Source organism: Nicotiana tomentosiformis, chromosome 4, assembly GCF_000390325.3.
Source record: "Nicotiana tomentosiformis chromosome 4, ASM39032v3, whole genome shotgun sequence".
Lineage (NCBI taxonomy): Eukaryota > Viridiplantae > Streptophyta > Magnoliopsida > Solanales > Solanaceae > Nicotiana > Nicotiana tomentosiformis.
The window spans coordinates 136,706,499-136,731,639 of record NC_090815.1 but is presented as its reverse complement, the minus strand read 5'-3'; the positions used below and the strand labels follow the sequence as shown (position 1 = coordinate 136,731,639).

The 25,141-nt window shown below is 34.4% G+C and overlaps 2 protein-coding genes across 3 annotated transcripts; one reads left to right on the top strand and one right to left on the bottom strand.

Annotated features, from left to right (window-relative positions):
* The first annotated feature begins 8,670 nt into the window (after positions 1-8,670).
* LOC104092080 (monosaccharide-sensing protein 2) lies at positions 8,671-15,001 on the top strand. 2 transcript variants are annotated; one of them, XM_009597570.4, is made up of 6 exons: positions 8,671-8,862; positions 9,311-9,432; positions 9,819-10,379; positions 11,640-12,583; positions 13,356-13,543; positions 14,369-15,001. In XM_009597570.4, exons 2-6 carry the CDS (start codon positions 9,354-9,356, stop codon positions 14,811-14,813), a joined length of 2,217 nt encoding a protein of 738 aa, XP_009595865.1. In that variant the 5' UTR covers positions 8,671-8,862; positions 9,311-9,353; the 3' UTR covers positions 14,814-15,001. The 2 variants fall into 2 exon arrangements, with proteins under 2 accessions (XP_009595865.1, XP_009595864.1); XM_009597569.4 differs by lacking the exon at positions 8,671-8,862 and adding an exon at positions 8,872-9,138.
* A 4,373-nt stretch (positions 15,002-19,374) lies between these two features.
* On the bottom strand, positions 19,375-20,200 carry LOC104092081 (RING-H2 finger protein ATL80). The gene has a single exon (XM_009597572.4). The coding sequence runs from the start codon at positions 20,125-20,127 to the stop codon at positions 19,552-19,554; it is 576 nt and encodes a 191-aa protein (XP_009595867.1). The 5' UTR covers positions 20,128-20,200; the 3' UTR covers positions 19,375-19,551.
* Between the last annotated feature and the right edge of the window lie 4,941 nt (positions 20,201-25,141).

Below are 25,141 nucleotides of genomic sequence, written 5' to 3'. Positions count from 1 at the left end.
AGTTAAGGACAGGTAGTCCTGAACTTAGAGCTACAAGTTAAAAAGTTAAGGACATGTAGTCATGAACTTAGAGCTACAAGTTAAAAAGTTAAGGACAGGTAGTCTTGAACTTAGAGCTACAAGTGAAAAAGTTAAGGACAGGTAGTCCTAAACTTAGAGTTACAAGTTAAAAAGTTAAGGACATGTAGTCCTGAACTTAGAGCTACAAGTTAAAAAGTTAAGGACATGTAGTCCTAAACTTAGAGTTACAAGTTAAAAAGTTAAGGACATGTAGTCCTGAACTTAGAGTTACAAGTTAAAAAGTTAAGGACATGTAGTCCTGAACTTAGAGCTACAAGTTAAAAAGTTAAGGACAGGTAGTCCTGAACTTAGAGCTACAAGTGAAAAAGTTAAGGACAGGTAGTCCTGAACTTAGAGTTACAAATTAAAAAATTAAGGACATGGTGTCCTGAACTTAGAGCTACAAGTTAAAAAGTTAAGGACAGGTAGTCCTGAACTTAGAGTTACAAGTTAAAAAGTTAAGGACAGGTAGTCCTGAACTTAGAGTTACAAGTTAAAAAGTTAAGGACATGTAGTCCTGAACTTAGAGCTACAAGTTAAAAAGTTAAGGACAGGTAGTCCTGAACTTAGAGTTACAAGTTAAAAAGTTAAGGGCATGTAGTTCTGAACTTAGAGCTACAAGTTAAAAAGTTAAGAACAGGTAGTCCTGAACTTAGAGTTACAAGTTAAAAAGTTAAGGACATGTAGTCCTGAACTTAGAGCTACAAGTTAAAAAGTTAAGGACAGGTAGTCCTGAACTTAGAGTTACAAGTTAAAAAGTTAAGGACAGGTAGTCCTGAACTTAGAGCTACAAGTTAAAAAGTTAAGGACAGGTAGTCTTGAACTTAGAGCTACAAGTGAAAAAGTTAAGGACGGGTAGTCCTGAACTTAGAGTTACAAGTTAAAAAGTTAAGGACATGTAGTCTTGAACTTAGAGCTACAAGTGAAAAAGTTAAGGACAGGTAGTCCTGAACTTAGAGCTACAAGTTAAAAAGTTAAGGACATGTAGTCTTAAACTTAGAGCTACAAGTGAAAAAGTTAAGGACAGGTAGTCCTGAACTTAGAGTTACAAGTTAAAAAGTTAAGGACATGTAGTCCTGAACTTAGAGCTACAAGTTAAAAAGTTAAGGACAGGTAGTCCTGAACTTAGAGTTACAAGCTCAAAAATTAAGGACATGGTGTCCTTAACTTAGAGTTACAAGCACAGAAATTATGGATATTACCTTGATGTCATTTTGAATCCTTTTTTCTAATAAAGCTATTTTTTGATGTATTCTAGTACATTCTACCTCCATATCCTTTTTGAATTTCTCCGATAATCTCTGAATTAAATACCATCAAAACAAAATAATTCTTAAGCAAAAATAAGCAAATAAAAAACTAATGGTATTCAAAGACAGAAAACCTACGTTAACAATTTTCTTAAGCAAGACTTCATCAAATTGTGTTGAAGGCATTGAACTTTGATCTTGAGACAATGGCACATGCACACTAGTGGGCTCCGCATCTACTTCAGAAGAAAGAAATGGTACCATCTCGAGTAACTGATACAACTATTATATAAGAAAAAAAACGTAAGTATTCAGAACTAAAACACATAAACAAAAAAATAGCTAGTAATCCTGTTAACTTACTTTTTCATTATGGAAGTACTTTTTACATAGGGTGTCATAATGTGGAGATTTCATATCTAAATAACATAGCATCCGGGGGAACCCACATTCTCTGAAGTTCACAAATTATTTTTCTTGAAAAATTGGGAATACTTCCATAATCCAAACACAGAAGGCTTGCCAAGTATAGTATAACTGTCCTTCTCTTTATCTTTCTCTTTCTCTTTCTCTTTCTCATTCTCATTCTCATTCTCTGAAGTATTTTGTTTGGGTTTCAAGCAGCTCTTCAATGATTTTAGTAACTTTTCATAACAAAGAGGGGCCCAATTGAAAGAAGAGCAGAGTTCATCGTCATCTACGATTTTCATTACCCACTCAGACACATTCCGATTCTTGCGCTTCCCCATCAACACAGATTCAACAAAATAAATTGTTGCCAACTTCACCGCATCGTCATGGCTTCCTACAAATGATGCAGTTGTACCATATGGGTGACTAGTAATAAAATGCCACAAATCGCCTAACTCGATTCTATCCTTTCCAGGGAAATAGACTTTCGAAAGCCTATTCTCTCTTTCACCTAAAACTTTGAAGTCCACTGAAGAAGAACATTTCAACCCAGTAATTATCTGGAACGCTTCACGTGTAAACTTCACTTCATGATCAAAAACCTTGAATGTCATTGAATGCGAGTCATTGCTTATAATTTCTGAAAGCAACACACAATGAATAAGTCTACCACAGAACTTCACACCTTGTAATCGGAAAAAGTTTCCGAAAACACCATCCCTCAACTTCTTCCATTGCGTGTTCGACAAGAAATTTTTTATTATTTCCTTATACTGAAAATCTCCTTTCCAATAGCTCATCAAATTATGCCAATCATCAAACTCGAAAATACGATCTCCTTCCATTAGCACACTACAAAGAAGGAAATAGAACGTAAACATTAGGACTATTTTTCTGAAATGTCCTTAATATTTAAACTAAAAAACTAAAATCCAGGACCTAAGTAGATGCATCTTTAATAGAAGAACAGTAAACTAAACTTAGCTTACAAATTCTTAGGACTATTTTTCTGAAAAGTCCTTAATATTTAAACTAAAAAACTAAAATCCAGGACCTAAGTCGATGCATCTTTAATAGAAGAACTGTAAACTAAAATTAGCTTACAAATTCTTAAGACTATTTTTTTGAAATGTCCTTAATATTTAAACTAAAAAACTAAAATTCAGGACCTAATTAGATGCATCTTTAATAGAAGAACAATAAACTAAAATTAGGTTACAAATTCTTAGGACTATTTTTCTGAAATGTCCTTAATATTTAAACTAAAAAACTAAAATCCAGGACCTAATTAGATGCATCTTTAATAGAAGCACAATTAACTAAACTTTGCTTACAAATTCTTAGGACTATTTTTCTAAAATGTCCTTAATATTTAAACTAAAAAACTAAAATCCAGGACTTAATTAGATGCATCTTTAATAGAAGCACAATTAACTAAAATTAGCTTACAAATTCTTAGGACTATTTTTCTAAAATGTCCTTAATATTTAAACTAAAAAACTAAAATTCAGGACCTAATTAGATGCATCTTTAATAGAAGCACAATTAACTAAAATTAGCTTACAAATTCATAAGACTATTTTTCTGAAATGTCCTTAATATTTAAACTAAAAAACTAAAATTCAGGACCTAATTAGATGCATCTTTAATAGAAGCACAGTTAACTAAAATTCCTAAACACAGCTAGCTTATAAATTCTTAGGACTATTTTTCTGAAATGTCCTTACATAATCAATATATTGATTGAATCACAAACATATTCCAATACCAAAAGGTTCTCAATAACTTTCTCATAAAAATCTGCATCTTATTCCTCAATGAATCAAGTTATAATCATTATTTTGGACATTTCACACATACTTGATGACAAATACAGCATTGATCACGATTAGAGATATACAAAAAGAAAAATGCATAAAAGCAGAATCGAAAACATACCAGTACGCTGGTTCGCTGCAGAGAAGATGACAAATGAGAAGAGATTAAGTTGGACAAAGTATACGCAGAAAAATTTTGTGGGATGGGCAGGAGCGATATTGAGGGAGCGAAATTTTGGCTCTGAACTTCAATCGAGAGAAGAGAGTTGCATGCAGAAACGATATTGAGGGAGCGGAATTTTGCCTATGAAATTTTGGCTCTGAACTTAAATTAGAGAAGCGTATAAAGGAAGGGTTTGGGAATAAAAGAAATAGAAGAAAGGGTAAAAATATCTTTTCATATTAATTTTAATAGAATAGTGGCTATTTTTGCTCAACATTAGAATTGGTGGATAAAAAATAAACACCACCTTATTTAGTGGCTACCACACGTCATTTTTACCGCACATGGAGCCCCATTACAGGTGCTAATTAATACCTATAATTTTCAGGGCGAATATGTAATTGTTACTTCTGACTTGATCGATATATAATTGAAAATATTTACTTATGTTACATGTACGCTCATTGTCACAAAAGAATAGTTGGTAAAATAGAAATTCACATTGTTGATTTAAAATTTTGAATTCATGTTTGACAACAGCGCAAAGGTATGCAATGTGCACTATGGTCATATTAACATAAGCGGATCCAGGATTGAAAATTTATGGGTTCCTACATCAATCTCAAGTTAATACATCATAATAATTTGACTAAAGAACAAGTACCGATTCAACACATATTTAATAAATTTCTTAATACAAATATGAGATCTGGGCAAAAGCTACTGGGTTCCCGAAAATCCATACTCATACCTCTAGATCCGCCCCTGACCATATACCTGCCTAATTTTGTCAAATTAATCAGAAGGTGACATAGCCGTCTGAAAAATAAAAATCATTAGAGTTCATAGCAAAGATTGATTATCGACACGCACAAAAATTATTTCCATATCTTAATAATGACAATTCAAAGAGCACATATATATAAGCTTAACAATACACAACCTAAATATTTTCAATATTGGAAAAAGTATACGAATATCTATGTAATTACACTTACACTTGGATGAAGCTTAACAACACAACGTCCACTTTGATAATATGATTGATCTAATCAAGGATTTGGTGAGAAAGAAAAAGTTTTTTTGGCAGACAAAAAATTAATCGCAAATATTATTTCATTAAGAGCTTTAATTTATAATATCACTGAACCCTAAAGTCCTAAACGCTATTCCCTGAAGGAGACATGTACGGTTAACACTTTTTCCTGTCCAATATTATATATTCCTTTGATTATGCTGTCAATTATTCTTCTGCCATCCAAATTTGCCTAATTATTTTTTGAAGAATGAATAGATAATCTCAAAATACTTTTTTCAAAAAAGCAGGAACAGAAAATAAAAAAATATAACAACAACAATAATCCAGTGAAATTTTACAAGTGGGTCTGAGGAGAGTAGTGTGTACGCAGACCTTATCAGTTATCCCTACCCCGAGGGATAAAGAGGTTATTTTCAATAGACCCTCGGAATGACAAAATAATAATAATAATAATAATAATAATAATAATGTTATAATTAATCTTATTTAATTTTTCTTCTTACCTCGTTGAAAGAAAAACGTAAAAAATGAAGTGTAATCACGATTGTAACATTTTCTTTAATAGTGAAGAGTTAAAAAAAAATATGAAGCAAAACAATAAAGGAATATATACCATCAGAAATATTTTTTTTTTTGTTGAAAATATATTTATATAGCTAGCAAAAATTGCACAGTTAAGTCATTATTGGGGTACTGCAGGACCCCTATTGCAGCAATGTTTTGGAGAATTGTTTCCATATTACAACCCACAAAAAAACTAACCAAATGAGTTCCTGTCTGTCTAAAATACATCATTGGCAAACATCGGAGGAGCTGATAATATGCTATATGTATTCAAAAAGATTGCTTTTGTTGTTTCCTTGGCCAAAGCATCTCCCCACCCTATTCTGCTCTCGGTAAGTGTGCTTCACCACGACCTTGTCCATCCTGCGTATTAAGGAACTGCATTCACCAATTATAGGATCGTAAGTGAGGTTACCTGTTATTAGCATTTGTATGATTTCAGCTGAGTCAGTATTAATTTCAAGAGGAACCAAATTATTTTGTTCCGCAAGTTAAAGTCCTTTTAGGAGGGCCTTCAGCTCCGCCACAGTGTTGGTTGTATGGGAGATATTTTTCATAAACCCAATTATCCAATCTCCATTGTGGTTTCTGAAAACTCCACCTATACCTCCTATTTCTGGGTTCTCTTTAGCTGCTCAATCCGTATTAAGTTTGTAGAATCCTCTCCTTGGTGGCTCCCATTTGATTATGATTTGGTGTGTTATTTTGGTGGAAGCATTTTTAGTCAACATAAGGTATTCTGTGGCGTTGGAGATGGTGTTGGAAGAGTTGACAAGCTCTTTTTTTCATTAAAGAAGTTGTTGTTTCTGATTAACCAGATATGCCAGAAACATAAGGGGATGATGTTTTCCCAGAGAATGAGACTATTGAAAGACTTTTTCCTAACTGAACTCCGAGTTGATGGCCATTGTTGGGCTAAAAAGGTTGGGTTCTGCTATCTAATATTCCTAGATGTTTTGGAGAGTAGGTCGTTCCAAAAGCGTACTGCATTGGTGCACTCAAAGAAGATGTGGTTGATTATTTCTTGACCATTATTGCAGTAAGAGCACCAGGGGTCACAGTTGACACCTATTACGTGGAGATAACTCCTTGTGGGAAGCCTTCTGTGGGTAAAAAGCCAGATGAAGTTCTTTATTTTACTGGGTGCTTGGAGCTTCCATATCCATTTGGAGGATCCTTTCTCATCAATCTCAAAACTGTTATTAGCCTTGTTAAGAAAAGAGTACGCATGACTGTTTGAGTAGTAGCCATTGGTAGTTAATCCCTAGATGAGGATGTCCTCTTTAGTTGGATTTGGTGGAATGAAAACAGAGTTTAACAAGTTGAGGATGCTAGGGGGGAGATCCATGGATAAAGTGGATAGGTCCCAAGCCCCTAAATTGTAGATTGAGTTCACCTTGGCATTTAAGAAAGCGGGCCCTCAATCAATTCCTTAATTGCCGTCTGATTAGGTATCCAAGCATCATTCATAAAGCTGACCCTATTTCCTTTGTGAACTACTCATCTGCTTGCTTTACTGCAAGTGTTCCATCCCTTTAGAATGCACTGCCATGTAGGGGATTTGGGGTATCTAGAATATCTAGTGGTTCTCATTGTTCTTTGTGTTTGGCTCAGGTTGCAGTTTTTGTGAATGAGGATTTTTGCCCATAAGATATTGGTATTTTGGTAAGTCCTCCTGGCAAGATTTGTGAGGGCTGCTTTGTTCTTTAGAAATGTTGAACTATAATACCAACGCTAACAAGAACACTAAGAAAAAAGATGAAAGGAACAAAGTAGGAGGAGGTGATGGAACTTGTTGAATTTAAAACACAAAAAAGAGAGAAAGAAAAGAAAGAAAAAAAAAAGCTTATCATTAAGAACTCAGTGGCACAAGTTCATTTGTGCTCGAAGTATTTGATTAAATTTTGAGGAAAAAAAAGTTGTTGAATAGAGTAAAATTGTGGTCTTTCTTTTTCTCATTAAGAAAAAGCCAAAATAGCATCAACAAGGTGGTTATAATAATAATAATAATAATAATAATAATAATGGAATTTTACTTTAGCTTAAAATATTATAGGCAATAAGCAACGGCCATTAGACAACCGTCCCTACAAATACAATCATCATTTTAAAGTTTTCTTTTTGTATTGGCAAACATCCCATCACTTGTATCAATTTGCACTAGTTTAATTGGGATTATTATTCTCTTCCTTAATTATTATATATATGCTTCAATGTTAGTTTCATAATCTCCGGGATATTAAATTATTAAAAGGATTTTTTATGAATATCTAAAGCTTTTGATTTCCTTTCCTATTCACTTTTATGAGATTTAACTTTGTTAGAAAGAAAAATTGGAAAGAATGTCTAGAACAAAACGTGGAGTGTATATAATAGTTCCCCAAAATTATTAAAAAAAAAAGACTTAACTTTTATGATATGTTAAAAAGTATAAAACACTTTTTACCTGTCAATCCAGTGCTATATCGAAACATAATTAACCACTTTACAAACACTTTTTTTTTAAAGCAAAGTGATTCCTCAAGCCACAAAATTTATTACAAAATGTGCAAAAATATTGGGGGTGGGAAACGGGCGGGTCGGGCCGGATATGAGCGGGTTCAAACGAGTAATTTTAAAAACGGATAAATTATCCGATCGATCTGTATTTGAGGCGGATAAAATACGGATTTATCTGACAGATGATATGGATATCCAATTATATACGCAACTTTTGTTGATTAAAGATTTTACCTTTACCTTCTAGCCATTATGTACTTAACTTGATCTTAGATTGTACTTTATTAATTGAAATAACAAACAACTTTTTCCAAAAACTTGTTTGGATGGTTGTTACCAATTTTATTTTATCAGATTGTTACTTTAAATATAATATTTATTTTGATTGTTACTTAAATTTTATTGTATCATATCGTCAAATCCATTGTTACGTTACAACGAAAGTGTCACTTTATATAACGACCGATTTGGTGCGATCGCGTCGTTACTTTTTTTTTTCTATCTTGCCCTTCCTTATTACTCCTATTAAATAATCATATTTTATATTTTATTCTACCTTTATAATATAATATTTTTATCGCATACCGTACTTTTCTTTGTAATATTGTAAGTTTAATTTTCATAATTCCGATGCATAACATTATGAAATGATGACAAACTATATCATTTATCAAAATATTATTTTCAGTAAAACAGTAAAATATAATATAATATAAAACGAGGTAGTCACCCTCCAAACAAACTGTGAAAGGAGGAATTTAGCTTAGAACTTAACTCCTATTTTCTCCTAAACTTTTATGAAGTGGGAAGAGTCAAGATTCCTAAACTTTTATGAAGTTGGTCCTTTTTTGTCTCCTCTCCCCAGTTTAATCTTTATTTTTTCTTTTTATTCTTCAGATTTTTTTTTGGTTCTTCCTTTTTCTTTTATTCTTTTATTCTCTATTCTTTTTCCCCCACTAATAGCTTACTGCCACTACTCTCTTTCTACTGAAAATCCTGAAGAGAAAAAAACAAAGACCAAAATTGTCTTGAAGATATTTCCAGTTTTAAGATTCTGGGGTGGGTTCTAATTATAGTGTAGTCAATTCCCTGATTGACGGATTTGACAAACTTTTTACAAAGACAAAACCCTTTTTAATTTGAAGATATGTTGAAAGGCGGTTGGGTTAGTTTCTGTTGTTTTAACCCACTTGTCCTACAATAAAAGTATCTCAAACCAAACTCTTTGTTTGTCCTGTGTTTTTTTAACTAATATAGGAAAATCTTTTTTCTGCTCTGCTTTAGCTTCACTTCCACACTGTTAGAATATTCCCTCTTTCTATCTGTTCTCAAAAGGTACAATCTTTTCTACTTTGGATCCCTCAATTTTGTATTTTTAGACTATCAATGTTAATGACTTATTTCCTATGTACATAAAGTTTTAGTTTTTCTTAAGGATTGATAGTATTTAGATCTGTGGTTTTGGTGGAAATTGAGTTTTAAGTTATTCCTTGTTTTTAATTTACAGGTATAGTTCAAAATTGATTGACTTGTGTGCAGTGTTGGAAAAGATGAATGGTGCTGTTTTAGTTGCGCTTGCCGCAACCATTGGAAACTTTTTGCAGGGTTGGGATAATGCTACTATTGCTGGTACACATTCTTTACTCATTGTTGTAAATATTATCTTTCCAATTATTTTAGTTTGTTTTGATGGAATGACATTTATATGATTGTTATTTTATTGAAGTTGTCAGATAGTTCAATGCAGTGTTTCTGCTATTTCAGCTATTATATTGTTTTCTTCTCATTGTGAATCTAAAACTAAAAAACCTTTACATGTTCTTGCATATTATTTATTAGTATTTTCTATCCATATGTATTCCTAGTTGCATTCTTTTCTCAAACATGTGTAGAATTAGTAATTTTTTCTATCACTATTTAGTCCTAGTTGCATTCTTTTCTCAAACATGCATAGAATTAAAGTATTAGAAGAGTCATGCATTGTTTCTTGGTATTCTAACTATTTAAACTTGCAGGAGCTGTTGTATACATAAAGAAGGAACTTACTTTGGATGCTTCAGTGGAAGGACTTGTTGTTGCTATGTCACTCATTGGAGCGACGCTTGTCACAACTTGTTCTGGAACCATATCGGACAGCTTTGGTCGTCGCCCTATGCTTATCCTCTCATCCATGTTTTATTTCCTCAGTGGCTTAATAATGTTGTGGTCACCTAATGTTTATGTCCTGCTTATAGCTAGACTCTTAGATGGGTTTGGGATTGGATTAGCGGTTACACTTGTCCCATTATATATTTCTGAGACTGCTCCATCGGAAATACGAGGGTCACTTAATACTCTTCCACAGTTCACTGGTTCTAGTGGAATGTTCTTGGCCTACTGCATGATTTTTGGAATGTCCTTGATGACCTCGCCGAGTTGGCGACTGATGTTGGGTGTTCTTTCAGTTCCTTCTCTTATCTATTTCGTATTAACTGTACTTTATTTGCCTGAATCTCCTCGATGGCTCGTCAGTAAAGGAAGAATGCTTGAGGCAAAACAAGTTTTGCAGAAATTGCGTGGCATGGAGGATGTTTCAGGTATGCTATCTGCTATTTCTTGGAAACAATTTCCTTTTGTGTTAGCTGGCTATTTAAATGTTGGGAAAGTGTTGACTGTGTCCCATGCTTTCTCAAGGACAATAAGCAACATCTGTTTTTTTCCATTTCCTTATGCTTTGATGTTAGTGCATAGCGGGAGCTTAGTATACCGTACTGCCTTTTTTTTCTTATGCTTTGATGTTGTATTATCTATTTGACAAGTAAAACCTATTTAGAAAAAGCTTGTACAACATGCTTTGGTACTGTATGTAATTGGACTCAAGACGCATGTGCTTCATGCTGGCTCGAACAAATTGTGACAGGTACAATATAGACAAGACTCAATTTTTGCTAGTGATGGAGTTAGCGCGTTCCTTTGGGAATGTTGATAAAATGTAGTTAGAGCCACACATCCATTTCTTGCCAGGGGTGTGGTGTACACACTTCACGCTTCCAGGAACATGTTTGAATACTGTAGCTGAATATATGTATTCATGTGACATCCTCCCCCCAAAGCAAGGTTTTGCATTGTAGACTAGCAGTACCACTCTTTTTACTCTGCTCAGTAGGGGAGAAGTGAAAAAGGGTATATCATTCTTCCGTGGGGAAGCCCATATTCTATCACTCTACTTTGATTTTCTTGAAGAAGAAAGGGTGCTAGGTTAGCAATTTGTGTACCCATCATTCCATCTTTTGGCCTTGTGGGTTCATTCTTCGCCACCTAGCTTTGAGGTGGGAGGATTCAGTGTTTGCAACTGTGAAGATTAATTAACTTCATTCCCCTATCTTCCCATTAGAGTTTGTCTGTAGAATACTCTTCTTTTAAATTCTTTCTATATTGATCTGGTGAATCCTATTCAGTGAAAGGCACTGATTTCATCATATTGATTTTGTTGATTATTCTGTGTAAAGGGGAGATGGCATTGCTAGTTGAAAGTTCAGCAGTTGGTGGTGAACCATAAATAGAAGAGTATATCATTTGTCCACCACATGACCACATAAACATGTCTCAATATGCTATACCAAATCAGATCTGTACACAATATGTAGTTGTTCTACCAACATATGTTGCCACTCGTGTTCCCTGGATCCTTCCTTGTTGGTTTTATTTATTTGGGGGAAATAAAGCTCTTTTTTTCTGGTTCTCTAATCAGTAGGCTACTCCTCTTATAAGTTCTTTCATATTCATCTGGTGAATCCTATTTTGTTAAAGGTACTGATTTCATCATATTGACTTTTTGTTGATTGTTCTGTGCATAGGGGAGATGGCATTGCTTGTTGAAGGTTTGGCGGTTGGTAATGATCCATCAATAGAAGAGTATATCATTGGTCCAGCTAATGAGCTTACTGAAGATCAGGAGCTGACTACTGATAAAGATCATATGAAGTTGTATGGCCCAGAGGAAGGCCTCTCGTGGGTGGCAAAGCCAGTTCCTGCCCAGAGTAGTCTCGCTCTTGTGTCCAGGCAAGGGAGCATGGTGCAGCAGAGTGTGCCTCTTATGGATCCTCTTGTGACTCTATTTGGTAGCATCCATGAAAAGCTCCCTGATACAGGAAGTATGAGAAGCATGCTATTCCCCAATTTCGGCAGCATGATCAGCACCATGGATCCTCACATCAAAGATGATCACTGGGATGAGGAGAGTCTGCAGAGAGAAGGTGACCGTTATCCTTCAGATGGTAGCGGTGCAGACTCTGATGACAATCTACAAAGTCCATTGATATCACGTCAAACAACCGCCGTAGAAAACATGGTCCCTCTTCCCCATGGCAGCACTCTGAGCGTGAGACGGCATAGCAGCCTCATGCAAGGCAATGCTGGAGAAGGGGTAGGCAGCATGGGAATTGGTGGCGGTTGGCAGTTGGCATGGAAATGGTCTGAGAGGGAAGGTGAAGATGGAAGTAAGGAAGGAGGTTTCAAAAGGATATATTTGCATCAGGAGGGTGTCCCTGGCTCTCAGCGTGGGTCACTTGTTTCAGTTCCTGGTGGTGATATTCCTGAAGATGGTGAATTCATACAGGCTGCTGCTTTGGTAAGTCAGCCTGCACTTTACTCCAAGGAACTTATGGGTCAGCATCCCGTTGGACCAGCGATGGTCCATCCATCTGAAACTGCGTCAAAAGGTCCCAGTTGGGCTGCTCTTCTCGAACCAGGAGTCAAAAGTGCGCTCATTGTTGGAATTGGAATTCAAATATTGCAACAGGTGGAGCATTATGCTTTTTCTCATTCTGTTGCTTCTTTTGGTTGTTTTACTATGATTCAATTTAATAGCTCTGGAATTTTAGCATGCAGTCCTTGAATGCTGATGAAATGGACTTAATTTCGAGCTTTAAATATGCTACTCCCTCCGTCCCAATTTATGTGATGGTATTTGACTGGACACAAAATTTAAGAAAGATATGAAGAAAAACTTTTGAAATTTGTGGTCTAAAAATTTATTTGGCTATATAGAAAGGTATTATTCTTTTTGGCACATACTAAGAAGGAAAGAATGTCACATAAAATAGAACAGAGGGAGTACATCGTTGCAGTTAAGCTTTCTGTTTCCTGCTTAACCATATATATTTCGGGATTGGGGTTAGAGTAGGAACATGTAAGGGTTGCTTGATCAAACTACACAGTGAATCCTCTCATCAATTATCTGGAAACAAATAAAAAGTAGCTTAACTTAATACATCTAATTTATGAAGTTTTAAGGAAAAAGTAGCTCTGCAGTTTTTATATTCTGGTGTTGTCCTTTTTCCTGCTGAGTTAACCTTTGTCGATGGGGTGGGGATGAATCATTTTCTTCATTAGTGTAATTTCTGTTGTTATCATTTGTAGAGTCTTCTTTGTACTGTCTCCATTATATAGTTTTATAAGGAGAACTACCTTGTAACTAACTAATCTCAAATTCTTGAGACATTGCTCACTGCTCGTTAGACATCAAGGCACGGAATTTCGCCATCTTATGACTGTAATATTTTGTTTTGCAGTTTTCTGGTATAAATGGAGTGATGTACTACACTCCTCAAATTCTTGAGCAGGCAGGTGTAGGAGTTCTTCTTTCTAACTTTGGCATTGCATCAGACTCAGCATCCTTCCTCATCAGTGCGTTAACAAACTTTCTGATGCTCCCTTCTGTAGCTATTGCAATGCGATTCATGGACGTTGCCGGCAGAAGGTAATGTCTTCTTAATTCCTTTCGTCTTTTTTAGATTAAGGGTGGTTTTGGTTTTGTCCTCAGAATGTGGTGCTGGAAAATCCATGCAGTTTGTGCAGTGAGTCTTCAATTGCATGTCGGATGATATTTTTGCTTTATACTGGTTTTTGTAATATCCTCATGTTTTGTCCAAGCCATATATATCCAAAAGTTGGAAAATCCATGCACTATGTGCTATGAGACCAAAAATTCAAATTGGTTAGATTTTGAGTTTTATTTTGTGATAAATAGTATTCTTTCTGATGCAATTTACACGATGAAGATGCGTGACATCATTCCACTAATAATATTAGCTACGCAAAGTTTTACACCTTTCAAGAATTCAAATTCAATAGCTAATCCAATTTAAATGTAGATGGGATATTCTCTGTCAACTTGTCAACTAGTATTACTTCAATACATTCTCTGATTACTACTTGTACAATACACAAGCCATATAACATCTTAAATATCATGCGAGGCAAATGTTATCAAATAAACTAGAAATGAGGGAAGTTTAACTTAAAGTTTTTAATTAAAAAAGTGTTTGAGGGATTAAGTGGAGCTCTGGTCTTATTTGACCCTAGTTCTCTGACATTAACGACTATCTCAAGGCCAAAGTTCCTGGAATTGCATTGGCGCTCTTTTGCTCAGGTGGTTCCGATATCTCATTAAGCATTCTAAATTAATTGCTTTGGCGGCTTTGTTTCTCAATGTACTTGATTATAGTAAAGAAATACAAACTCTTCATCATTCTATTCTTTCTTTAATGATTTTAACTTGTGTTGTTAACTGATTCAACTGCAGGACACTTCTGCTGTACACTATCCCAGTTCTCATACTATCCCTCATCTTGCTTGTCATCGGTAATACTGTGAACCTCGGGAGTGTGGCTCATGCTGTAGTTTCTACTGTTTGCGTGATTCTCTACTTTTGCTTCTTTGTAACTGGCTACGGACCAATCCCAAATATCCTCTGCGCGGAAATCTTTCCCACGAGGGTTCGTGGTTTGTGCATTGCCATATGTGCTCTGGTTTTCTGGATATGCGATGTCATTGTGACGTACACACTGCCCGTGATGCTCAGTTCGATTGGCTTAGCTGGAGTGTTCGGTATTTATGCCGTTGTATGTGTCATTTCTTGGTTTTTTGTCTTCTTGAGGGTTCCTGAAACCAAAGGCATGCCCTTAGAAGTCATTACAGAGTTTTTCGCTGTTGGTGCAAGACAAGCTGCTATGGCGAAGCACGAGTAGTTTTAAGGCATCTTCAGTCGGATAACTTGTAGAAAATAAGATTTATTATTTCTCTAGGTTCATTTTATATCCCTTTAGCTCTGTGATTTCTCATTTCGTTTATGTTCAGAAGTTGTATACCATTTTATGCATGACTATGTCCATATAGTAGAATCTCTAAGTTGATTGTTTTCATTTGATTTCCAAAAGGTAGGAAAATTTGCTCATCTTGTGACCTGCAAAGTGAAATAGTTGGCCATGATTTGAAGAAAAGGAAAAACCTTAACAATCTGTATGAAAAGAGCCATTGATTTGCAAGTGCAGTATGTCTTCTCTGGGATTATGAATTTGGTATTATTTGATGTAAGCCTGGTCAAGTAAGTCCCTTTGGAAATATGTTGAATCAGAAATAAAGATTAATTATATAAACCGACATATGGGCTCCAAGTCCACTTTCAAAAATAGCCAGATTTACACGTGGTAATTGAAAAATAGCTACAGTTTTAAAATTAATTAAAATTTAGCCACTTTTCATCTAAAGATAAATCTGAACGAAAATACTGTTCAAAATTCGAAAAATATTCGAGCATAATATACTGGAGTTCCAGCATAATATACTGGTCCAACATAATATGCTGGAAGTTCAAACACAGGTGCTCCAATCTCCAGTATATTATGCTGGAACTTTTTGTGTGTTGGAGTTCCAGGATAATATGCAAGAAGTTCATACACAGGTGCACCAATCTCCAGTATATTATGCTGGAACTTTTCGTTTTGCAGTAAAATACTGGCTATTTTTCAATAACTTTGCAAACGCTGACTATTTTTCAATTACCAGTCCGAAAACTGGCTAGCCCGTGCTATTTTCACCTTTCAACCCATGAGCACCGGCCCGTAAGAACAAAAATGGGGAATCTACGTGGTATGCCCATTGAAAACATTAGTTAACACCATATACAATTAAAATATTTATTTTACTCTATATACCTAATTTATAAAATTATTTTACCATGTATACCTACTTTATTCTAAAATATAATAATGTATATTCCAAATTAGAATATTGTCTGCATATTCAATCACTTATTGGGCCTGCTACGGTAGCTAGAGTATATACTTCTTATCCCATGAGAAGGGCCTGAGACAGTAAGATATACGCAAACATTACTCTTATCTTGTGTGGGGTAGTATATAGTCGTTTTCTTTCTCTTTTTTAATTGTTCTTTTAATTATCCATTTTCGAAGCAGCGGTGGAGCCGAGAATTTGCAAGTGGGGATTCAAAAAGTACAATATGATACATTTAGGATACCAATTTCTAACCTATTTTTTTTTTTAATAACCTTTGCCACTACATCAGAAGCACCTATTATGTCAAGGTAATTAAACAATCATATATATAATAAAATTATACTATGTTTTTTTTTATGTTTGACAGTATAATTTTTCGTCCCCGTATGGAAGTGATCATGCAAGATCGACTATACTTGTCACGTATTAGCATATTCAAGCATTATGTTATAGTGTTTCGTGTATTTTACAATTCTATCATGTAGATGGATTTGTATGCTCGAACTTTAGTTTGGCTCACGTGCCAAACTAAATTTAATCATGTAATTGTGTATTGTTCGTCTTGCAATAATAATAATAATCAGTATTTATTTTGAACAGTCAAATTTCTCTATAACATTCAAGTTTTTTTTTGGAATTGTTTTTTTCATGTTCTGTTATAATATATATGTTCTCTATATTAACACTTCATTATAGTAACCTAAAAAAATCGAATCAAATAAAACTGTTATAAAGAATTTTGACTGTATTAACAGTTTGTCCGTAAAAGTGGAGCAAGCCACGGGAGAAGAGAGAGTGCAGTAGGAAGAGGAAACATGCATATTGCATGTCTCCGGGAAGAAAAAGGCCTTTTTAACTACTCTCTTGTCTTTCCATGCCTAAAATCGCTCCCTTTTTAGCCATTCTTGAATCTGTTTCTCTCTGTTTCTCATTCTTATCTCATGCTTCCATAATTCACATGTCTATCGTGTTTCCCCCTTTTAGGCGTTCTCCTTGCGTTTGTATCTTTCCAACTCTTTCTCTATTGGGGAAAAGGGCTAATAATACTCTTCAACTATATCAAATACTATCAGTGGCGAAGCTAGGAAATTCAATAAGAGTGTTCAAATTTTGAACACCCTTTGTTAGTGGGATATGTAAGGATGTTCAAAGTCTATATTTTAATCAATAACAAGTAATATTTTACCTTATAATTTTTCGGCGAAGGGTGTTCAGTTGACCTCCCTTGGGCCAACATAGCTTCGCCCCTGAATACTAGAACTACAACAATAACAATATACCTAGGGGTCATACCGATATGAGGTATAAGAAGGTATAGTGCTGGTATAAAAATTTAATACCACCTTAATACTTTGTTTGGTTAACAAACCTGGTATAATTTATTCCGCGATTAAAATTAGTATCGGGATAACTTATACCTTGTAGAGGATGGGGTAATTAGTGCCGGGATAACTTATACCTTCTTCTTAGAAATTATGCAATTGTCATTTTTAATACAACATACTAAACAGTGGATAAAAAATAATACCAGAATAACTAATCCCAGCATAACTAATCTCAGCATAACTTATCCCGGCATAAGCCGTATTCAAACCAAACGACTCCTTAGTGTAGTTTCATAAATGGGGTCTATGGTGAGTAGTGTATACGCAGACCTTACTCCTACCTTGTGCAGGTAGTGAGATTGTTTTTGATAGACCCACAGCTCAAGCAAACATAGTCACAAATATACAAAATACTATTTTAAATTTTATCTTCCCTTGTATTTTAGAGTTATTCATTCTTTTATTCTTAGTAAATTGTTTCGGATTTGCCTTGACCCTTACGGAACCTTAGCATGAATCATGAACGAAGTATAACGGAGGGTAGTTGAGGGTTAAATCTGAAACTTTCATCCGAAATATTTTAACACGTGGAATCCGTTCATTTCACACTAAAACTCTGTGGAGGTCAATGGTATGAAATATGAATGCATATGTGTATATATATATATAGAGAGGGGGAGAAGGATATATAAAATTAAATTAAGATACTTTATAGAGTAAATGGATGAATTCAAACCTTTTTGCCCTCTGTATTTGAAGGAAAATAGAATATCCTGGAGGTAAGACAAACTCCAATTAACAATTTACCTAATTAAGATAAATCCAAACATAGTACACTTCAATAAAACTGAACAAAAACAATGTTTTCTAAGGTTAACGCAACCGACAATATTTATATATAGCCTAACTATAGTATATAGTGGAAGCATGAAAGAATTGATGAGCATTGTTTGCTTAAATATTTTATTCCTCATTAATACTTTTTTGTGTTTTGGATGGAAATTAATACTATTAGCATATGAGAAAGTTGTCTTCAAGAATTGACTCGTAGACGTTATAGTGGGATTTCATGGGTCCTCCCTAGTTACTACGTTGGACGGCTCCCATTAAAAGGGAATAAATGACCTGATTAAATAAGTTAAACAAATATTTCACCACTAAGTTGGAGTAAGATTTATCCTATTATTATAATAGTAGAGGTTAGGACAAGAAAAAAGAGATGGTATTTTATTATGTTAATCATATACTAGTAGCTTATTTGGAGCTATCCTTTTGTGAACTGTGACATTTTCATTTGATCTTTAGTTTATTGCTTGTACTAAATGATAGTGGGCCCCGCACATCTTGTTGTTATCCGTTTAACTAACATTTTTGGTAGTTCATTTGGTAGTTTACCGACTATATCGACCTCACCACTTCAACTTGGACTATAAGATGAGATCTTGTAGTATCTTATCTTACTTGATAAAATTCCACATGTTTAAGTGACTATAGTTTGAAAATCACCCAGGATTGTGAGATCTATTAGTTAATAAAGTGAGTTGAGAATCATAAAGTTTGATATTTAAATCTGGGCGGAGACATAACTATAAGGTAATTTCTTCCTGTCTGTTTAAGGCTAGATGGATGAATTATATGGTACATGCTGCTAGTGAAAGATAACGAATAACCATGAAATGAGTCGACGTGCAAGCAAACTATCTCAGACACCATAATTATTTTTCTTAAAAAAAGTTATTACGCTTTGAACATCTTATTTGCTACTATAAAGAAAATTTCAAAAAAGGAGAATGAAGAAGCATAGAAACCGTGAAAGATTGAGCTACAGATTGGTAATCTGATTCAACATTTAAATTAATACATTGTTTGATTCTTGATTAAAAACTATGTGTAACTAATTAGGCGTTCAATTTTTGATTAAAAAATTATGTTAAACATAAGTGACACTTACAATAATTTACAAATTATAAGTTTTAACCAAATTATTAGTAGTTGATTTGTTGAGTGGGAACAATATGCTCTCCGGGAAAAAAGTAGAAAGGTGATTGACGGCCGCACACTTTGGTCAGTTCCTAACACGCCTTATTTTCGGGTCATATCGACTGAAGGAGCATCTCTTTCACACTAGCCTTTGTTTTCTCCCCTTAAACTAAAGAAGAAATCAGAAACTAATGAAAACTCCATTGGATAATTGATAAATCATTTGTTAACGAAATGACCAATTCACACTAATTGAAACAGTAATATGTCACAAATTCAAACACTAAATTTCTGTAACCTAATTAATATAGTAGGGCTGGATGAATATACACGTTTACATCCATAATATATACATACAGCCTAATCTACTAAATTACCTAATTTTTTAAGGTAGAAATGCATTTACGTGATAATTTCTCGGTAATCGGCTTTCCGGCTCAGCTCCGGCAGCCGACGACGAGCTCGCCACAGGCAACTCACCGCACTTATGGCATCTCGTCACTACTAGGATCTGCCGGCAAGACGGACACGACGAATGCGAGCCTAACCAGGTATCGATGCATCCTACGTGGAAGCCATGGCCACACTGCGGCAGCACTCGAATCTCATCTCCGACGACGAATTCCGCCAGGCAAATGGCACATTCGGAGAATTTCGCGGCATGTTCCGTCGTGTAACTGAGCTTCGGAAGCGACTTGAGGACCTTCTTTTTCAAACCTTTGTTCGCCGGAGGTGATGAAAAAGCTGAATTTCCGGTGGCTCTGGCCGAGATCCGTCGGATCCAGGCGCAACGAGCAACGGCAACGAGACCGAGGACGCAAATAAGGGCGCAAAGGAGAGCGGCGAGGATAACGACGAAGTCGGAATCGACGTTGCCAATACGTGAGGAGGAAGTCGCCGGAGAAGGTGAAGTGGACGGTTTAACGCCGCCGTGAATAGGTGAAGGATCAGTATTAGCCATGAGGAAAGTGCGGAGCTAATCGGGAGAGAAGATAAAAGCGTTGTGCTTAAACCTATTTCATTTTTCAGCTCTTTTTAGCCTTATAAAGGAGTAAAATATAGGCAACTGTTTAGCCAACAATCTTTTTTATTTATTTAAATTGTATGATAATTTTCTTCGGATCAAGAAAGCGAACGGATGGAGTCAAACTCACACATCTTGTGTGGTAGACTCACGTCGTTCCTATGAAACAAATTACAATTAATATAATTTAATCTGTGATAATAAATTAACATTAATTTTACTAAATTACCATTTAATATAAGTAGCATATTATATAAATATTTCTTATACCGAAGTCTATAAAAAGACTACCTGGTGGAGTAAAGTGATCATTTTATAAGGCGACCCTATGATTTTTAATTTCTAAAAATTCCATCCTTCCTATGTATAAAAGAGTACTTCCTTTCTCTTAAATCATAATTTATTGTTTGATTTAGTACGGAATTTAAGAAAGGAGTACATTAATTTTGAAACTTATGGTATAATATAGGTCTTAAACATTTATTTAGCTAGAGGCGGGATGCACACTATAGGGAGAGTGTTACCAACATCTAAAAATTTCGACAAAACTTCATCTATATTTATACATATCTTCATGAAATAGTTAAATATTAATATAGACATCCGTATCAATTTTTATAAGGAGTGAACATCAAATTTATCTAAAATCATAACTTTTGAAGTTATTCGCATCTGAAGTCCATACAAAGTGTTTCCAAATACCACAATAACAAGAACATGATTGGGGACCGAAGAACAAAATTAAAGTGAGCTAGCTAGAAGTAGTACAAAAGCCTATATTTCCAATTAATTCTAATGCAATGTTGCGAACCTCTCTTTTCCTCTTTTAGGATTTTCCTCCCCTAAATTAGCTTCTTCTATGCGATTAGGGGTGTCAAACGGGCCCGACCCAGATCTGACCTAAGGAACATTAGTCACCAATACGTCATGATCGTTTTTCATTTTATAGCGTTTTAGGGTCGTAAAACGAAAATTCGACTTGATTCCCATATTTTCGTGTGCTATAGCCCACGCCGGGTCATGTCGGATATGGGCCGATCGAAAATATATAATTAAAAAATAGATAAATTATCCGATCCGATCATATTTAATACGAATAAAAAAACGGATTAAGCGGAGGATAATATGGATATCCATATTACCCTTGACTTCTTGAATATGATTACTTTTGGGAGAATTTTTAGTCTCCCAAACTTGAGAAATCCTCAATTTGAGGCTTTACAAATGTTAAAATTAAACACATTAGTTATCCATTTTCTAGGTGGATAATATGATTATTATTCATATTTAATATATTTTTAAAATTTTCATTATCCAACGTATTTTTTAATGAATAATATGAATAGAAAACTATTTTTCTTTAACCATTTTACCAACCCATGTGTGATATTCCAAGTGAACCATATCTAGTACTTAATTATGAGTTCGTTGATTTGTAGCAATCACATATCTTTTGGCTAGATAAAGATGAAATAAAAGCATCAATAAAGACTAAAGAGCATCTGAGTTGTTGGATTAAGGAATGACTTTATATACTACAGTGCAAGCACATGGGAATTGGGGTGTGATACATCATCCATCATTGATCTATGTTTTCGACGTTGACATTTCTTTTATGATCGAAAAATTTATCTGAAACCAACCCTTGAATTAATCGCAACCTTCAAAATTGCGGAATGATGAGCCCGCCCCTCTAATCTTCTCTACATAAATATCAAAAATAGTTCGCTTAGTATAGTGCTTGAATCTACAACCTAAGACACAAATCCCTAGACATAAAAAAAGGTACAACACTATGCTTAGTGGGGATTTGGTTCACTTAATAGATAACCGAAATAAATAATTATAGTAAATTAAAGAGAAAAAAAAAATAAGATTGATCATAACAGAATATAGATCAATCGATTTCAGTTATGATATTGACGGATCATACTGAAAATACATCCATAATAAATGCTTGATACTTAAGAATACCAAAATAGAAAAAGATTAAGGGCAATTCCGTGCACTAAACTCCCGCTATGCGCGGGATCCGAGGAAAGGTCGGACCATAAGGGTCTACTGTACGCAACTTTACCATACATTTGTGCAAGAGGTTATTTTCACGGCTTGAACCCGTGACCTCCCGATCACGTAAAATAGAAAAAGATTAAGATAGAGAAATCTCTATAATGAAGTATGGTTTTATGCGCCTAGTCGTCCGAGTTTGGAGATAGGTATCTTAAAAAAGAAAAAGATAGTGCAATCTGTGGTCCAATATTACCAAACATCTTTCATATTTCCTATTTATGGATTAGTTTTGATAATGCCCCATTCCTATGGCATGTGTTCTGCAAATTTTTGTTTAGTTTAGGCGAATCTTGCCAAACAAGTCCACCCCTAATATATCTTACCTCCAACGTTTATAGATTAGTGGTACCAATAAGACTCTCCCACATTATACATCAAACAACAATAATAACATAAACAGTATATTCTTACGGTGTGTGATCTTGAAAAAGATAGTGTATACGCAAACCTTACCCCTATCTTGTAAAGGTAGAGGGTTATTTCTGATAGGCCCGCGTGCCTCGGTTCAAGTCATTCCAACAGTAAAATTGACACCAGGTATCCACTTTAAAGGGCTGCTATTAAGGAATTAGTCAGTACGTCTTAAATTTTAATTTTTTTAAGACAAAAATATCATGAATTGTCCTAAAATTAAGATTTTTAATTTAAAATTCTCGCTTCATTTTCAATGTCCCCTTCCCTAATCATCGGGTACAATATAAAAAAGCTTCTTTTTTTTAAAAAAAAAGAACGACTTATCTTATCCTTTTAACATCATAACCAACAAGGAAAAAGGGAGAAATACACAGAATTAAGAAAAGCAGGTGACACGTGCTCAAGTGATTAATTAATACTTGTAGGTAATGGTCAGCTCTAAATTCTTTTTTGTCGACTATCTCCCACCATTTTGCTACAAAAACTTTAAAGAAAGGAAAGTAGAAAGTAGAAAGTCATATAAAAGCAAAGGGGCCTTTCTTGGTTGTTGCATAGAATAGGAAGTGGAGGTAGTAGACGAGTAGAAGGGAGTGAATTGGTCATTAAGCACTTGTTATTATACCACATGAAAAGTTGGATCTTCTTACTTTTTTGTTGTTAATAAAAGGATAAGTCCCAATTGGAGCACGTTTCTCTTTTGCTTTGGCTAATCTTACATCTTAATCTGTCTCTTCCACTTTTTTTTTTAGTATCAAAGAAATTTCCTCTAAGCTTCTGGTCTGACTCTAGTGTGTACACAAGTTCGAAACTGGGAGAAGTATGGCCCCACACATCTACCTTAAACATTAAGGGGTCGTTTGGTAGGTAGAGAGTACAAGAATAATACTGAATATGGTGTATTAGTAATGTTGGTATTAGTTATGCTTGCATTAGTTGTGCTGACATTAGTTATGGTGACATATTTCTTATCCATTGTTTGGTTTGATGTATTAAACATTGCACAATTTCTAAAATAATTGTTTGTTTACAAAAATACCCTCATAACTAGTCCATCACTTTATCTTTTTAAAAGAAAGATATATTGAGGAATATTTTTAAATGAAAAAAAATTTTAAAAAAAATTATTTGATTTATCTACCTATATTGTAGTATAGAATTGAATATTTATTTACAAAAAAAAATATGCTAAGTATTTATTTATTTACTAGGGATATAACTTTATTTCCCACTTTCTTGGATTATTTCAAAATTGTATTAATATAATAGTATATTTTAATCAAGTATAAATTTTGAAGGACAATTTTGTCTTTAACTAAGTTAATGCATGTATTAAAACTCATTGCATTGTTAGTACCATAATTTATTATGCATAGAACAATACCAAATAGGACGTATAACTAATGCTTGCATAACTAATGCATAGGTTCAAAAACTATACCAAACAGGGTAATATTAATACACAAAACTTATGCATGCATTATTTTATCTAATGCATCCTACCAAACGACCCCTAAGAGGTTGTTTGGTAGAGTACATTAGAGAAAATAATGCATGCATTAACTTTGTGTATTAGTAATACCTTATTTGGTATACTTTTTCAACCTATATATAACTAACACAAACATTAGTTATACACCCTATTTGATATTATCCTATGTATAGCTAATGCATAGCCAACTATGATATTAGCAATACCAAGGCTATTAATGCATGCATTAGTATGGTTAAAGGCCAAATTATCCTTAAAGTCCTTTAAAGCTAAAGAATATGGAGGGCATTTTTGTAAACAACTAATTTTCTTAAAAATTATGCAATGAATTTTTATTTTAATACACCATACCAAACAATGGATAAGAGATAATCTCTGCATAACTAATGCTTGCATTACTATACTGTGCATTACTAATACAACTTATTTAGCACTATTCTCGTACATCCTACCCGTAAGCTTTGCCCGCGACATTTAAACTCGTGATGTATGTCTCATCCACACATCATGTCCTTGTCACTGAACCAAAGCTCGAGTCATAAGTTGTTGTGCCTAATATTTGGGTTTGAAAGTCAGAAGTCACTTATGCCATCTAGTTCAAACTTCCAAGTTCCTATTTTCTCACAAGTCATGTCCTATCTTATCTTACAGTGTCATGTGCATAACAAATCCACCGAGGAACATGTCAATAGCTTGCATAAAGTAACTAACCCTAACTGTCAAATAAATTAGTGAATGAAATCTCATCACTCGATATAGCAAAAGAAAGCGGACTTGAAAGAGTAAATTCAAACTACGAGTCCAGAACCATTTGTGGTTCTTTTGGATAAGTGTGACGGAAATGTGTGTTTAAAAAAAAGAATGATCTTTCTATATATAGCGTTCTTTTAAAGAACGTTATATCTTAACGAAGTTTTGGCCGTTAAAGTATAGCGCACTTTAAAAGAGCGTTATATATATATATAACGTCATTGTAAA